At 51.5% G+C, this 15,723-nt stretch overlaps 5 protein-coding genes across 5 annotated transcripts; all 5 read right to left on the bottom strand.

The window, feature by feature from the left end:
- Nucleotides 1–1,036: 1,036 nt before the first annotated feature.
- CDEST_07571 (Putative flavin monooxygenase, FAD/NAD(P)-binding domain superfamily) lies at nucleotides 1,037–3,996 on the bottom strand. The gene is made up of 7 exons (XM_062923730.1): nucleotides 3,764–3,996; nucleotides 3,330–3,703; nucleotides 2,722–3,228; nucleotides 2,408–2,651; nucleotides 1,973–2,353; nucleotides 1,492–1,914; nucleotides 1,037–1,430 (listed from the first exon to the last, which is right to left on the bottom strand). Exons 2-7 carry the CDS (start codon nucleotides 3,543–3,545, stop codon nucleotides 1,270–1,272), a joined length of 1,932 nt encoding a protein of 643 aa, XP_062779781.1. The 5' UTR covers nucleotides 3,546–3,703; nucleotides 3,764–3,996; the 3' UTR covers nucleotides 1,037–1,269.
- A 791-nt stretch (nucleotides 3,997–4,787) lies between these two features.
- CDEST_07570 (Putative zn(2)Cys(6) fungal-type DNA-binding domain, fungal transcription factor) lies at nucleotides 4,788–6,362 on the bottom strand. The gene is made up of 2 exons (XM_062923729.1): nucleotides 6,134–6,362; nucleotides 4,788–6,075 (listed from the first exon to the last, which is right to left on the bottom strand). Exons 1-2 carry the CDS (start codon nucleotides 6,266–6,268, stop codon nucleotides 4,855–4,857), a joined length of 1,356 nt encoding a protein of 451 aa, XP_062779780.1. The 5' UTR covers nucleotides 6,269–6,362; the 3' UTR covers nucleotides 4,788–4,854.
- Nucleotides 6,363–6,845: 483 nt separating this feature from the next.
- CDEST_07569 (Putative tyrosine-protein kinase, active) lies at nucleotides 6,846–7,728 on the bottom strand (the record flags this gene model as incomplete). The annotated part of the gene is made up of 2 exons (XM_062923728.1): nucleotides 6,846–7,346; nucleotides 7,405–7,728. 2 exons carry the CDS (start codon nucleotides 7,726–7,728, stop codon nucleotides 6,846–6,848), a joined length of 825 nt encoding a protein of 274 aa, XP_062779779.1.
- A 532-nt stretch (nucleotides 7,729–8,260) lies between these two features.
- On the bottom strand, nucleotides 8,261–10,029 carry CDEST_07568 (Putative tannase/feruloyl esterase, alpha/Beta hydrolase; the record flags this gene model as incomplete). Its single annotated transcript, XM_062923727.1, has 3 exons — nucleotides 8,261–8,581; nucleotides 8,658–9,410; nucleotides 9,460–10,029. 3 exons carry the CDS (start codon nucleotides 10,027–10,029, stop codon nucleotides 8,261–8,263), a joined length of 1,644 nt encoding a protein of 547 aa, XP_062779778.1.
- Nucleotides 10,030–12,468: 2,439 nt separating this feature from the next.
- On the bottom strand, nucleotides 12,469–14,950 carry CDEST_07567 (Putative phosphate transporter). The gene is made up of 3 exons (XM_062923726.1): nucleotides 14,711–14,950; nucleotides 12,977–14,434; nucleotides 12,469–12,918 (listed from the first exon to the last, which is right to left on the bottom strand). Exons 1-3 carry the CDS (start codon nucleotides 14,787–14,789, stop codon nucleotides 12,635–12,637), a joined length of 1,821 nt encoding a protein of 606 aa, XP_062779777.1. The 5' UTR covers nucleotides 14,790–14,950; the 3' UTR covers nucleotides 12,469–12,634.
- Nucleotides 14,951–15,723: the final 773 nt, after the last annotated feature.

Raw genomic sequence — 15,723 nt, 5'->3', positions numbered from 1 at the left:
AACTGCATTAAATTCCTTTTATCTTCTGCCATCATAGCTCAAAAGATGTACTGCTTGATAGACTCAATTAAAAATGCATTTAGCTTCCTGTTGATCTTGAAAACGTACGATGTTTGAATGCCAAGGCATAAGGACACTCCACAGACGGCCTAGACTGTGAATCTAGCCACTCACTTTTACGAAGGGAGTCAATAGAGCCCGGTGGTTGAATACTTCCGGATTGGTAATGATGTTTATTAGCTCAGGCGAGGACCGCATGATGTTTTTAATGAATCCAGAAGACAGTGACTGCCCGTGGTTGAACTTCGGGGCGGGTGTATAACACTGCCGCCCCTGGTCATGGTCTTCTCGCTCACCCAGGCTTTGACTTTGTCAAGACGCGACGTGACCTACAGGGGTACCAGCGAACAGCCTCGAACCATCCGGGGTCAGCAACAGTACCGCCGGTCTGTCGCGCTCGGAGAGCTTTTCCGGTCGTGGGGCCGCGTGCGACGTCACCTGATAGGCTGTCAACGCCGCCGGGACAACTACATAAACTGAGTAAACTGAGCTTAGCGGTAGATCGCAGCTCGTTTTACTCGATTTCCACCATTATGGCTTCATATTGATGCTGTCTTTCTGCCCTTGAGTGTATATGTCCCGAGCCTCGCGGCTCTCGCGAGACTTAGCCATGTGATGGACATGTGCTTGGGAACGTCGTGCATATGATTCCTGAAATCACACTTGATCTTTTCGCATTCCGAAAACTAACCATCCACACGCGGACAGGCTGTTGTTCTGAAGAAAGTCGAGACTAAGAGGGCCCTATCCTTGTGGAAGCGATGGAAGTTCACCAAGCCCAACGGCAACGTCATCATCGTCCGAGACGTACTGGAGAAGATTGTAGGCTGGGTCCAGAGATTCAAAGACACGGTGGATATCATTGTGCAATATGATCCGACCCATGCCGATCTGCCGTGAGCGGCTGTTAGGTTCTTGCTCCAGGTTTCTTTTAGCATCAATGTTTATCAGCTAAGTCTCTACTAGGTAGCTTTTTGGGGTAAGATCGGTATTGGAGGTTACAAGAGTGATGTAAATTGAGCTGCTTCAATTCAAATCTCCTGTCACCAAACGTTGGCTTGGCAGGCTTTTGAGCATCAAAATCAAACATAGCAGCAAGGCTCTAACCGCATACACTGGCTTTTCCTAATTATTAATGTTGGGTTTTACAGTCAACCAAGTTTGACTGTTTGAGAAGCCTAGATCAGCGTTAGATCCTGTGATTATGATTCAAAGCTCTTCACCTTCTCGACGCGGGATACTTCCTGAGCCGAGAACGTCCTTGGCACGCTGCTCCATCCCAAGAAGTCGCAAGAAACCAGCAGTCACATGGAGTACGACAGTCAGAGTACCAAAGAGAAACAGTGGGAGTAGAGTATATGTCGCAAAGACTGACTATAGGTCAGCGCGTTTCTAACTCAGTTTGCATCTCGGGTAAATGTTATGACTTACACACGCCACCGCCAGTTTGCATGACGACCTCGAAGAGCTCTCCGCGCATGATGGAAAGAGCACCGGCCTCCCACTTCCAGGGTCCAACAAGCCTGAATTTTGTATTGAAGTTGGACCCCATAGCCCAGGTGTAGAAGGCTCTGAAGCCTTGACGCGCCATGAAGGATATCGTTGGCGCGGCACCCATATCGAGCGCAAGCTGGTACGCATACGACTCTTGCTCGACACCGTGCTTGGTCTTGAAGAAATCGTGTCCTCCTCGAGCTCTGAGAGCGTAGTCAACCTCATAATGGGCGACAGCATCGGGGCACGTGTCTTGACCCGGAGCGAGGAGGGGCATAGGCACTTGTTGGGGATACTTGTACCGAAGGAGGTTCAAAACCCATAGTTGAGCTTGTAGTTCAGCAAGAGGGGGTATGGCACCTATGAATAGTGAGCAAGGCAACGGATACCCGCTAAAATGGGTCGAGATGGACGGTACCGATACCAGGACGCACAAAGCCGATGAAGCCGGCAGTCACGTCGCCTCGTCTCCAGATGCCGCGAACATCCAGCTCGTCCGGCTTCGGATAGTCTTCGCCCAGGAAGCAGAACCGACGAACGTATCCCGTCGCAAGGACAACTAAATCAGGTCGAGTGCCTCTGGCAAGTGCCTCAGCATGCTCCTTTCTCTTGCTATCCGGAAAGGTGGCGGTGCCGTCACTTGAAAACGATGTGGGCCACGGGGCAGTCAAGATCTTCTTTCCGCCCGTTTCCTTAAGCTCCATGTTCATAACAAAGGCTCGGGCACGAGAGAAAATGCCCTGCGCCCGGTATCCTTCGTTCAGATATGGTAACGCGCGATCTGACTTGACCAGAAACACTTTTTGAGTTAGCTGTGAGTCTAATACCACCCCTTCTTGCTTTGATCACTCACAGGAATCCACATTGTTGCGATCGCCTTCGATCTGGCCAACCCACTGATCCGGACCGGCACTGGTCCCCCCGGAAAGAAAGTGTAGGCTTTTAAGCGTCCTGTCGTATACGTTCCAAATGAACTGGGAGTGTTGGAGCCTCTCTGGAAGGTAAGCTGTGTCAAGGAAGCTGGCAATTGCCGTGTCGACTGGCTTCTGATGAGGGTCGGGCTTCCATATCTTCATGACAACTGGCAGCGGAACAGTCTAAAGCTATAATCAGCACTGTTGTTCCAAAGCAGCAGAATTACTGTCGAGTTGGTCTGCAAGTGTTTACCTTTTTGGCGCAGAAGAAGCCGTCCTTGTGACACAAAGTCACCTCACGGGCCTCCGAGGTCACTGCCAAGTGGGCAAGATCCATCGCTGTCTCCCCCGCCCCGAGGATCATTACCGACGTGTTGATTCCAAATTGTTTTCTCTCTTTGACTTCAGACGAGTGAAGAGTCTGGACGCCGTCGAGACCCTTTATGGACGGGATATAAGGGACATTGTTCAGTCCGGAGCATATGGCGACAGCGTCACACTCCCACGACTCGCATCCTTCCAACTCATTCTTGGTTTCGTCGAATGACCCTTTGCCGATTCGTCTGAAAACGACACGATGGCCGCTGGAGGTACGTGACACGTTCAGGACCTCGGTTTTAGTCTGGATGAGGTCCCAAAGTTTGAACTGAGTGCAGTAGTTCTCGAGGTATTGAACGTAATCTCCCATTGGCAGGAAATCAGGAAGATCTCGAGCAGCCCTGAAGTCCGAAAAAGCTGTGAGATACTTGGAAGACACCATCTGCTTCTGTTTAGCAATTGTCTACATGGATCATCGCAGATCAAAGGCGGACACAATTTAATGGGGGATAAAACAATTGAGAACAGGGGGGCTGAATATACCTCGGCCTCTTCGTACACTCTGTACTTGTAAACACCGCCGACACTGTCTTCGCGCTCGAAGATGCGAACTTCAACATTGGGTACGCCGAAGAACTCCCTGGATTGGCTGAGGTACTTGGCGGTAACCAATCCAGAGGCTCCGGCACCGATGACTGCGACTCGGACTGGCTTCATGATCGAACTGATGTCTCTAAGAGAGTTGGCAGCCTGGCTCATCTTGACTGTATGTTCCAGTGATTTCTTAAATTAATTGACGTTCAATATAGTGTTTCTTCGAAGCCTGGGTGAACCGGACTCATACACAAGTGAAAAAGAGCGACAGGCCCAGGAGATGTCCACGGCAGTAACAAGGCCCGGGTATCTGGTGAATGGTGCTAAAGGTGAGGTCAGGATGAGTTGGGTCCACAGGGAACGAACACGGTTCCAGGACTCACAGGCGTCATCTGTTTGCAAAACAACTGCAGTAAAAAGTCGGTGCCGGCCAAATTCTTGTTCGTCAGCGTTTGCTCTTGAATCCAAGTCCGATGTCGGTGCCGATGAGTACCAAGTCCTGTCTCGTCCCGAGAAAGAGGCAAGAAGGTGAGCAGAAACGGTGATTTATCATCAATGACAGGCAATATAGAGAGTGGTAGATCTAGTGGCACAGACTCAGGGGTGAGGGTGCGACATGGGAAAGGACTGCCGTGGTTCAAGACAGCAAACGTGGCGAGTGATATAAGTAGCGCTGTCACTGTTCAAAAAGGCAAGGAAAAACAAGCTAATGTGGGCTGAAGGAAGGCCAAGATGTCGAATGTTGACTACCATCTTCTACACGATCTCTTGCATCGAGTTTCTGACTAAATCTGGGGGCGAATGATACGTTGGAGCCTATCCATAACCACACCTGAGAGTTGCATATGTGTAGCAAGAACATCAGTCACTTTGCAGCTGAGCTGCCATATTGGGATTCGGAGGATCCCGCCTCAGCTCAGCACCACTGCTGACGCTTACACTGTCCAGGGGTGCCCGCCCAATCAAACACGATGCTGGTTCGCAGCTAAGCTTGGGGGCCAGGCGCCAAGGAGGCTCCTTCGGGTCACATTCCTGATTCAAGGCTTCGGTGAGATCAGCTCGCGTAGTGACTGGCTACTCGAAATAGGATGCCTCGAGCAGCTTAGGGCTGCAAGACTTGATTGAACCCAGGATAGCTCCATTCCTCCGGATTTCAAAGGAAGCAACGGAAATTGTCTCGTAAAGCCGGGCTCCCAGGTTCTGGTCTTGGGAATAAGAGAATCATGCAAAGTGAGGTTATTCAGTATAATCTGTGTGCAGGACTTTTTCAAACGACGACGCTTCCTTTCTTGAGTGTATTCATATCTCAGACGCTATTGTCTTGAATAAGATCAGATCAATACATGACGGTTCTATGGATACAGTTACCGTACAAGGATGATCCAACAACCATTGAGAACCACTTTTTTCTTTTGATGTGCCCCATTATTACGTACTTTACATCATGCAGGTAGGTACAAGCTGGCTTTTTGTTTCATGGAGTGACAGTCTGGTTCATTCTGTCTGTGTTCAACCTCTCGATTTCCTCTGTTGGCCATCGCAAGTATTCACGATATCTCGGTCCCAAGATGAGCGCGACTCCGTGTAGGATGTGATTAGCCCAGCCCTTCATGTACCACACCCATTCAAGTGTCTTGATGGGGACCACGAAGTATGCTAGGATGAGAAGGGCCAACGGGTTCTTCTTCTTGAGACAGAGAACATATTCGTCCTTCATTGCATATACGCATCCAATCACAACCTCCATCTTGCCATTTACCGTCAGCCTTGGCTCTTCAGTGGTGCCAAATGTTGACCGGAAACACGAAATAACGCTTTCGGCCATGTCTTGGAGAATCTGTTTGTCTGGATCATTGGAGACAGAGATGAAGTCTGCGAGGCTGCGCAGTGGCGGCTCCCAGTGAACCGCCCTATTTGTTGCCGTCGATGGCAGCGGTTTTTCATCGGGATCGGGATGGGGCCCCAGAACCCCTGCAAAGATAGCATCCCATCCCATGTTGGTGATGACAATGCGAACGCCCTTCAGGAGCTCAAACCATGCCACTTCTTCTCCGTCTGCAATGACGAGGAGATGACCCGGGCTGGGTTTCGCTGCGAAGGCGTAGGCGCAAACAAGGGTCGTCGATATGTAGAGTGCGTCGGCAAAGGCCTTGTTTTGGGTAGGCAGAAGCTCCATGACTTGACGAAGGCCTACAGTGTAATGGCTATCTGCAAGCTGTGTGTATCGGTCTGACTCGCTGGGCTTCTGCTTTGCAATGTGTAAGGCGGAAACGGCGAGAAGGAGGTGCAGTACGCAGTGGTTTCTGAAGGCCAGACGCGGGACTTTCTCGCGCCAGAGCTTTGAGTCCTGGAAGGTGAGGTCCTTGGATGTCAAAAAGTGATGCTGCAACTCGAGATCGTCTACCGTCCATATCCACGGGAGATCCATCATCCCCTGATCTGGCAATGCCGCTACAAGAGCCGTATCGGCTGACGTTGATCTCATACTGTCCGACGAGCCCGGCATGCCGTAGGAAGGATTGGGGCCTCTAAACGCTGCATCCCAGTCCTTGCGTGGACGGCCTCGTTTTCGGGGTTGTAAGGCGAGATTCTCAATCGAACCAGATGGCTCACCTGAGCTCGAGGCCAGGGGCGGGAATTCGCAAGCGATGGTCGCTTTTACACATTGTCCGCAGAAAGGCTTAACTTCATCACACTTTCAATCAACGTCAGATAGGAGAAATTCGCAGCCCAGGTTCATCTTGAAGGCTTACCTTGATCCTCCTCTGTTTACAACTCTTGCATCCGTTACGGGATTTCTTATGGGATCGTCTCTTCGCGATGTGGCACGTCGTGCAGGTGCAGCCAGGGTCTCCGTGCTTCGCGCCGGCCATGTTCGGTTCGCTCATGCCTATGCGAGTCACGGTGTCAAGATAATGGATGGCTTGCTGGCTCAGTATGCTGGAATATACATAGACAGCTGCTCAAAGGCAGTAAAGGTTATCGCCAAGTACCGTTGCAAGGGGAAAAGATTGAGTTGATAGTGATGACAGTATTGCGGGCCCCCTTAATGGTAATTAATCAAGGTTACCTGCTTACTAATTGGTAACTGCCAACGCGCAGCGCCACGCGGCAAAGCTAGGGATGGGGCTTTAAGGGGCCTTGTCATCCACTGCAAGGTTGATGTGGACTGTACAAGAAGAGGCAGCTTCATTACCTGAATTATATTTTCGAAACTGTTTGTCCGGCTTTGGACTCTCTATCGGCAGAAGTGGAGATCTGTCTTATGCGACTTTCTTTTGTGGTGGGCGCTGCCAATCAAGGACAAGATTGCCCTTCTCTCGCTCGTCACGGCGTATCTCATACCAGCCAGCTCCCACTACCACAGTTGAATTACCTTTACCGTCCGAGACGACGAGTTCCTTTTTGGGCGGCGCACCGAGCGGCGGCCAATCGATAGGCTCTTGTGCTTCTGCATGAACAGAGCTACGGCCTCCCCTTCACCCAGTGATTCAGCACTGATCGATATTCCGAGACGTGGTGATCGAGGTGCACATCTGGGTGTTTGTGCCATGCGGCCAACGCTTGGATTTCAGTGGGGTCCTGCTGGTCGTAAGGCACCTCCCTGAAGTGTTTATCGAGGGTGATGATCTCGTATGTGATGAATATGACACCCTTGACGTCGTCTCGCTTGCTGATGTGCCCAATACCTCCAATGCGACCCGAGTAGCTGAAATCAAACACCAGGATGTTGTCTGTGGACGGATCAACGAGAAGATTCCGTGGAGCGATATCCTGATGCATGATGCCGTGCTTGAGGTTGAGGTCGTCCACGACGCGAGTCAGCTGCTTAAGCCACTCGAGTTTAAAGACGCGTGATCGGTTGTACTCAATGGTGCTGCCGGGAATGTAGACGCTTGTGGACCCAACAACGTGACCGTTCAGTTCGTCCAGCACGAGCCGGTCGAACGGAACTATGTTTGGATGCTTAGGGAGGCGCATCCACAAATTCATCTTCATGCCACAGCCTATGCAGAAACTGTACCAGAAAGTAGTATTTGAAGACGACTTTCTTTCCACCGCCAGCATCGGGGTGTGCCTGATACGACACGAGATCGACATTTGAAGAAATTCGATCAATTTCCTCCAGGTCCGAGCGAGTGATAGTCTGGATGCCCTCTGGCGGTTCAAGTTTCTCCAAAGGCGGATAGTACACGCTGGTGGTTTCGTCGTCCTCGGGATTGCAAGAGAGAGGGTACAGGCTTCCGTCTGGAGAGATTAAAATCGCATATGCATCAGGCGGGAGTTTATCGATGTGTTTCTTGAGGTTTTCGATGGCTAGGTCTTCGTTATCCTGCTCTTCATCCATGGTGACGGCGATTACCCGCCTCTGGTCCCAATCGAGAATGTGCCAAGTGCTAGGCCCTCCCGGTGTGAGGGCACCGCCTGGGGCAAAGTATCTGAACTACGGATCGATCATTTCTTTCTGTCATGTACTAAGATTTGGCCACACAATCAAAATGATGAGGATGCTGGTGGTAAATAGCGAGTGCAAGAGCGGAAGGGGTGTCTTAACGCTCAAGAAAGGCGTTGGGAATGGGAGAATGTTGGTGGCTTGGGTGCAGAAGTAGAGCCAATGAAACGGTCAACTGGGCGGCGTGCCTCAATATTTGCCCCACTGTATACAGCATCTTTGTATCAGGGGTGGTCTCGGAAAATTGTAACGCATTCGTTTCTTCCTTTCTATTGACGATTCGCTCTACACTGGAGTAAGGCAACGATGACGACGTGAACACAAGCCCCTCAGTCTGCTTCTTATACCATTACAGATGGTTTTCATCCTACTAACAACACAAGACTAAACCTCCAGCCGCAAGTGAGAATCCCATTCCTCTAGCGCATCAAACACACGACCAACCTGACAGGCCCTGCGATACTTCGCCACGAAAGGCAGCCTTCTTCGGATAAGGACACAGTATCTGACGCTCCAGTGTGTTATCTGGCCTCGTGATAGTCACTGGCGAGCTTTCTGGCGCCGTTCCGTTCTCAACCCAGGATCGAAGCTGATCGAACAAGGCCACCGGTTGGCCGCCGCGACCACCCCAGCAGTGTCCTAATCCGGGAACCAAGAAGTATCTGTAGAACTCTTGCGCGTCTGTTTGAAGTGCCAAAACTTTCTCGTAGTAATCAAGCGAGACATTTGTGGGAATGGTTGGGTCGGCCTTTGCGATATCAGTCAGTCAGTTCGAGTTTTCTTGCCAACTTGGCAAGGGGGCATATTAGCCACTGTGAACTTACAAGGCCGTGGAATGTGATCATCTTGCCTCCAATATCCCGAAATGATGTCAGATCCGGGTCGTCTGAGGCCAGGAAGGAATCGAATTGCTGTTTGAACGAACGAAACGCGCGCTCTAGCCCCTTGAAAGAGATTTTGGTGGTGCTCAAGTCGGGCTCTTTGTCGATGAAATACCCCATCAGAAGCTTGACGGCAGTATTGGGGGTACCGGTGCACTCTCCATCCTCGTCGCAGCTCGTTGGAGCACCTTTGGTAAGATCTGTGCCCATCTCCAAACCATGCAAGTAGGTAGTCTCGTTTTCGGCCGTCACGGGACCTGTCCACATCGCGTTGGCGACAGCTGCTGCTGGAAGAGTGAGGTTGATAGACTTTCCTGCAGATGGGCAGTAGAAACTTGACCCAACATACGTGAAGGGATCGAATATTCTCTTGCAGCCGCTTGTGTCGGCTATGATGCCGTCTTCGACACCGTCAAGGCCATCACAAGTAGACACAGCAAGCGCCGTGAGCTGTTGCAACTCACATGCCTGAGGGTACTGCCCAGTGACATCCATGTACACTTTGGGCCACATGGTACTGATGAATACTCCGGCCCAGTTTACTGCTGGTGCCGCCGCGATGATGCCGTCGTATGCAGTCGGGTATCGTTGGGCAAGCGTTGTACCTTGCCGGCCTCCTTGGGAACAGCCATTCCAATACGAATAGGATGGTTCTCGGCCGTAATAACTTTTGATAAGATGCTTTGCTATGATTGCCTGGTATTGTCAGCAACGTCGGTACCGCCCAGGAGGATCTGTTTCGAACCTCGTCATTCAGTGTTTGCGAGCCAAGGTCTTGAAGCGCATACAGGTTGGAGTTACCGGGGCTGATCAAAGCCCACGGCATCGGCCCTACAGCATTTCCAAGTCCTGCATCGGTAGTCACCGTGGCATATCCATCCGCTATGGCACCGGCCATGCCAGCGTAGCTCAGTATGAACCGGCCGGCGCGCCATCCGCCACCTCCCACCGCCTGGAGTCTCCCATTCCATTCGTCAGTTGGAAGCCATGTTTCGACGTTGACGACATCACCGTGGCCGGGATGGGTGTAGGATACTGTGATGTTACAAAAAGACACGTCGTGTATGTTGACTGATGGTTGCGAAAATCTCCATCCTGCGGGGATCCAACCGCTGTAGTTTGTGAACAAAGAGGCTTCTATGGAAAGGAATTCTGCGCCCAGCAGCGAAAGGCTTGGAAATGTCTCCGCAACGCAAGGGTTGGGAGTGAGGATAGTGTTGATGGTACTCGCCACAGTGTCCAGCGGGTCCAAAGGCTTCTGTAAGCCGGGTCCGTTGGAAAACACTGGTGACAGCCGAGCGAGTCCACCTGCCATCGTGTCGAAATGTTGAGCGTGATCAGATCCGACCGAGTCCTGCTGCTCTAGCCTACTCTGGTAGTCTGTAGCTTCGCGATTATGAGATTCTACTAGAGTGTTCAAGATGGATTTCGAGATGATGTCAATAGCAGCTTCACTTGAAATCAGCATCTTCACTTATTACCTGTTTCATGCTGCCCTGGCCTTCCCGAGCACGCCGAGCTCCCCGCAGACCTTAGGATCCCTGCACATTTCTTTTGCTGTCGATTGTAAACAACCAATCAGAGGCTTGATAAAATCCGTGTTAAATACGAGCACTTGTGTTTCAGACAAGGGGCCCATGTGGTTATGGAGCATGAACAAGGGCATTGTGAACTACTTCAGATGTTGTCATGCACTGACTTGCAGATGATAAATAGCCAAACCAAGCATTGAAAATGAAAGCTCCCATTGTAGTTGAATTCAAGCGTCGTTACGCGTTAGCTATGTGCTGAAAATAAAGTAGGACAATCTTTGTATTGTAAGCAAGTAGCATCGGTCCACAGGTAACTGATATCCGACCACATTTTGTCTTGTCGTTGGAAGCAACAGTGTCACCCTACGCTATGCTATGATTGACTATTTGAATCGAGTTCTTCAGTGATTGCTTTAAGAGTCTTCGCTTTATTTACTGTTGACATAGAAATTGGGGGATAAACGGGTAAACAGTTGGGCGAGTGAGTAGATGTCGGAAGTATCATTACTGTCTAACGGTTAACTAAGTTTACCTCGTGTAGAATTGAGCATCACTCATTGCCCTTTATCCAACGCACTTATGATATCTCTTGAATGAAAACTGGACATGTGAATTGAGTTGCTACAAGAACCCAAGTTTACAGCTAGGCAACACCACCTTAGCTCTAGCTTGAAACGGTGATCCGGAAGATCATATAATACAGGTATTATCTCCTTATTTATGTAGTTGCTATCAATTCTGCTATGGCTGTTTTATATTGTACTTGTTATTTGCTTCTTCCACACTGTGCAGATCTTTTGGGTAATGAATCTGCTAGGTCCTTGAGCCAAGCAGCTGTGCAGCATGGTATCTCCGCCGTGCTGTGCTTCACAGCTTAGGCATCAAGCAACCCATCCTACTTGTCACCATTTCAATGGATGGCACTTCCAGATATCACGCAACCCTGCACGCAAGATTGGATTTCATGACCTGTCTCCTCTTACACATCTGGATTGTTCTATTCATTTAATACTCTATACACACACATGCTTTTCGATCGATCACCCCTCTGCTGTATATTACCGACCACCATGGTGTTGTTTCTTGTAATCGTACACCCTGCGACTCACCCTTGCAAGACTAGAGACCGTTGCCATACCTGTCAGACCAGAACGGCTGCCAAGAGGGCTGTGCTAACTAGCTTGTATGTCATTGTACTATCGCTGAATGTTTAAGGCGTAAGTAGAAGATGTAATCTAAGTCATAGCGTAAAACCTTGAGAGCTAGGCTTGAATTAAGGGTAATGGAACTCAACAAGGTGTACCTGATGAAAAGGATGGAGATGCTTAATCACCTAACATACTATCTACCTGTAGGGGGTGTGCTGTAATGCCCTTTCAAGCTATATTTGCTCTGCTAAGCAGTCAATTGTGGATACACCTTCGCCATCTGCACAACATATGAATCTCAATCTACGGATAATTTATCGCGCCATTGATACCAGGGATAGCATGCCTCGAAAGCAAGTGTAACCAAAGTCAATACTCTTTGTACCTGTAAACATCGCACGTATCAGAAGGATATGCAATGCCAAGGACAACTTGGCACAGAAATACTGTTGATCACGCGAGCAAATACCATTTCAAGCAGCCAACGTTCGCCTTACCCGAGACTAACCCCGATAGTTGCAGCGGTGACACTCTTGGCATCAAACTTCTCATGTTTGGCAAACCTTGAGACTTTGGCATAGCCACACACGAGTCTTGGCGCTGCCTTGGCCAGCGAGCGAGTCAATCGCGCAACGACCAGTGACACCCTAAACGGCAAGATGCATCTTTATCTTTGCGTCTTTTTCTTCAACAGTCCTATTCTAGGTTTGCCTCCAAGGTGTCTTGGGACAACAACCGGGAACCCACATTTGGAGTGATGTGCATGTGGATTAGCCATCATCCGAAAGACCTTCCTTCCGTCGGCGCTGCCGACCAAGATGGTGATAGACCAAGCTTATTTCTGGACACGGTAGCATCGAGAGGGTGACACCGGCAGCGAGTGACCAAGGCTGTCTATCTCCCTCTCTCTCTGAGACTGGTTTCGAAGATCGAGAGCTAGGGTGGAACAAGCCGCCGAAAGGTTCCCGCTCCGCTAGAAGTGGAGCTGTTCTCCGAATACATGACAAAAGTGCCGATTCATGTACAATCACTCAGTCACCCATGTTCACACTGCGACGAGTTCTTGGCTTGTTTGTAATGACTCTTGAGTTGGTCATTGCGGTCTCATTGTGATGCTATTTGACATACAACCTTTCCCCGTCTAAGCTATGCCAAGCCCCCTTTTGATTTCGTGTACATTAAGTTCTAGTAAAAATGGTATCAAGTGAAAGTCCCCGACCGGGACGAAGTACGATGCGCTTTAAAAATGAGGAGCGTTGAGAATCAGACCCATGAGGACACCACCAAGGGTGCCAGCAACCGGGATGGTCATGATCCAGGAGAAGACCAAGAGACCAACACGCTGGAAGTTGACGGCCTTGAGGGTACCGTTGCACAGACCGACACCGACGGTGGCACCAGTGATGCACATGGAGGTAGAGACCGGCAGGGAGTACTGGGAGAAGACAAGGACAGTGATGGCGGCGCCCATCTCCATGGAAGAGCCACGGCTGGGGGAGTGGTAGGTGATCTTGTTACCCATGACTGCGAAGCGTTAGTGTTTGTGTGACGGCGGGGGCGAAAGATTAGCAATGTAACTTACCCTTCATGATGTTGTATCCGTAGGTGATCAGACCAAGGGAGATGGTGGCGGAAAGGACAGCAAGCTGCCAGACGGGAACAGGCGCCTTGGCGGCAGCGGCGTCACCGGTGCTCCAGGCGGAGTAGATGACAGCCCAGGGACCGACCGAGTTACCAATATCGTTGGCACCGTGGGCGAAGGAAGCAGTGCAAGCAGTGATGATCTGGACGAAGGAGTAGGTGTGCTCGACCTCGTTGGGGTACTTCTTGGCGTTGGCGTAGACGCGCTTCATGCGCTCACCCTCGGGGGTGCCGGCGATACCGGTCTGGGCGGCATGGATGTCGTAGTGCAGACCGTACAGGGCGCCGACAGTGATCATGGCGGGGATGCGCTTGATGACCATCTTCATGTTGTGAAGCTCGTAGATCTGACCGGGGCCCATGGGGTTGTCGCGGAGAGTACGCATAGCCCAGCCGATAGGACCGCGGTTCTGGAGGAGCTTGGCGTGGAGCTTGGCCTCGCCTTCGGCCTGGAGCTGCTTGTAAGTAGGACCCTGACCGATCTCGGCGGCGGCCAAGGACTTCTCCTGGGGGATGTGCGTCTCCTTGGACAGGTGCGACTCCTTGAGGGGCTCGTCGTTGGACTCGGACGACTTGACGGACTCGTGGGAGGGGAGGGAGTGCTCATCCTCATCCTCCTGGACAACGGCGTAGTTGGGGACCTTGGCCTTCTCAGCATCGGCGGGGGCGGGGCGCTTGAAGAGGAGGGGGCCGTAGACGAAGTGCCACCACTTGAGAGTGTAATCCTTCTTGATGACCTTGGCGTGGACGAAGGGGACGAAGAAGAGGGCGGCCAGGAGGCAGAGACCACCACCGGTGCCGACGGTGACGGCAGCGATGTACCACGCGGGCTTCTTGCTCAGGCCCAGGTTGGGGGAGCCCTTGTAGACGATGGAGAGCGAGCAGATGGTACCGGCGATGAGGAAGAAGAAGGGCGAGGTCCAGACGGCCCAGGGGACGGGGTTCTTGCGGACGTGGACGACGAACTTGATGAGGCTGAAGATGATGGCACCGAAGCAGGCCGAGATGGCAGGGGCCATACCGAGACCGGCGAAGATGGCACCGAGACCCTTGCCGTTGTTCCAGCCCCATTGGACCTTGTCGGCGCCGGCAACGGCAACACCGACACCGGCGACGGCGGAGACGAGAGAGTAGGTCGAAGAGACGTGAGCGGAGTGACGGGTACACCACATGACCCATGAGGAGGCGGCGGCCAGGGCGCAGGTGAAGGCGAGCATCTGAACACCGGGGTTGTCGTTGAAGACGCTGTTGGGGATGATGCCGTTCTTGATGGTGTCGGCGGTGCGGGCGCCGACGGTGATGGCGCCGAGCATCTCGAATATGGTACCGAAGATCATGGCCTGGCGGTAACTGATGGATCTCGACGACACACTGGTCGCCCAAGCGTTGGCGACATCGTCTGAGAGAAGGTTAAACCGAGTCAGCCAACGTCCGATATTTTCTTTTTTCTTTTTGTGGAACATGTGGCACCCAAAGTCTATTATCATCATCGGCCAAATAGACAACAACAAGCAAGTGGTAGGACGAAAGACGCAGCTGAAAGACGACATCGTAGATACAGTGAAGCATCTCATCTGGAGAAACCAGGTCGCTGCCGCCGCCGCCATCGCCGTCGCCACTTGCTGTCTTGTTTATTCCGCTCGGGGATCGAGTAAGGGGGTTTGGTTGTACTCACTTGCACCGTTGTTGTACGCATCGAGCATAGCAAAGAAGGTGCCAATGGCAAAGACGTAGGTGTATTGTTCGAGCACCATTGTGACTGACTTCTGCTCCTTGGCTGTGACTTGAGCAGGTGGTGTTGCGGTCTCGAGTGATGAGAGAGAGAGAGAGAGAGAAGGGGTCTGTCTCACTTGCTGGGGATGGACACAGGACACTCCAAGGACGATGGGAAAGTTTGAGAAGTGCGCACAATAGACCTTTTATGTCTACTCTTGGCAGGGTTGGGTCTGACAGAAGTGGCGGCTCTCCTCGTAAAGGCAGAGGCCAACTCTGATTTCTGCGTGTGTCCATCCATGTCAATGTCAGTGTCTACCTACTGTACGCACTCCGTACATACGCTACAGATACTGTCTGGACACAAAACGCCTCGCACCCCCCCGTGCTTCAAGCAGGAGGTGCGTCTTTCCACTAAGCCATACTAAGCGTTTCCCGTGCTCTTGGCTGCAGACTGGGTTGTGTCGCTTTCTTACATAGACGCCCCTCTCTCTCTCTCTCTCTCTCTCTCTCTCCCTCTCTGTCGCTTTTTCACACCACATGCCCAGCCTACCCTCGGAAGCATCCCCCATCCCATCCGTCAAACTCGACACTGGACGACGAACGATATGGCACCCTGGACGATGCGATGGACCATGTAGGAGGCTTTCCAGGGGCCCACATACGGTTAGCGTGCCAAGATGTCGGTATCCCTAGGATGCTAGCCTGGTCCCCACCTACCAAAGCTTTATTTCGCGGGCGAGAAGAATCTCTCATCTGGGGGAACATCTGGAGTTGACGAATCACACCGCTTCAACTCTCCACGTGTGGCATCTGTTTGCTCTAGTTGTTTGACTCGGCTCCTCAACCCCTCCTTGTCCCCCTGTCCTTCGATGGTTAACGAACAAGTTATTAAGAGGCGTGCCAAGCCCTTTAGTCCCAACTTGTTCGTTTCTTCGGTAGCTACGCCGTCAAAAGATGCACACGACTGTGTTT

This window comes from Colletotrichum destructivum, chromosome 4, assembly GCF_034447905.1.
Source record: "Colletotrichum destructivum chromosome 4, complete sequence".
Taxonomy (NCBI): Eukaryota; Fungi; Ascomycota; class Sordariomycetes; order Glomerellales; family Glomerellaceae; genus Colletotrichum; species Colletotrichum destructivum.
This window is presented reverse-complemented; position numbering and strand designations above follow the sequence as displayed.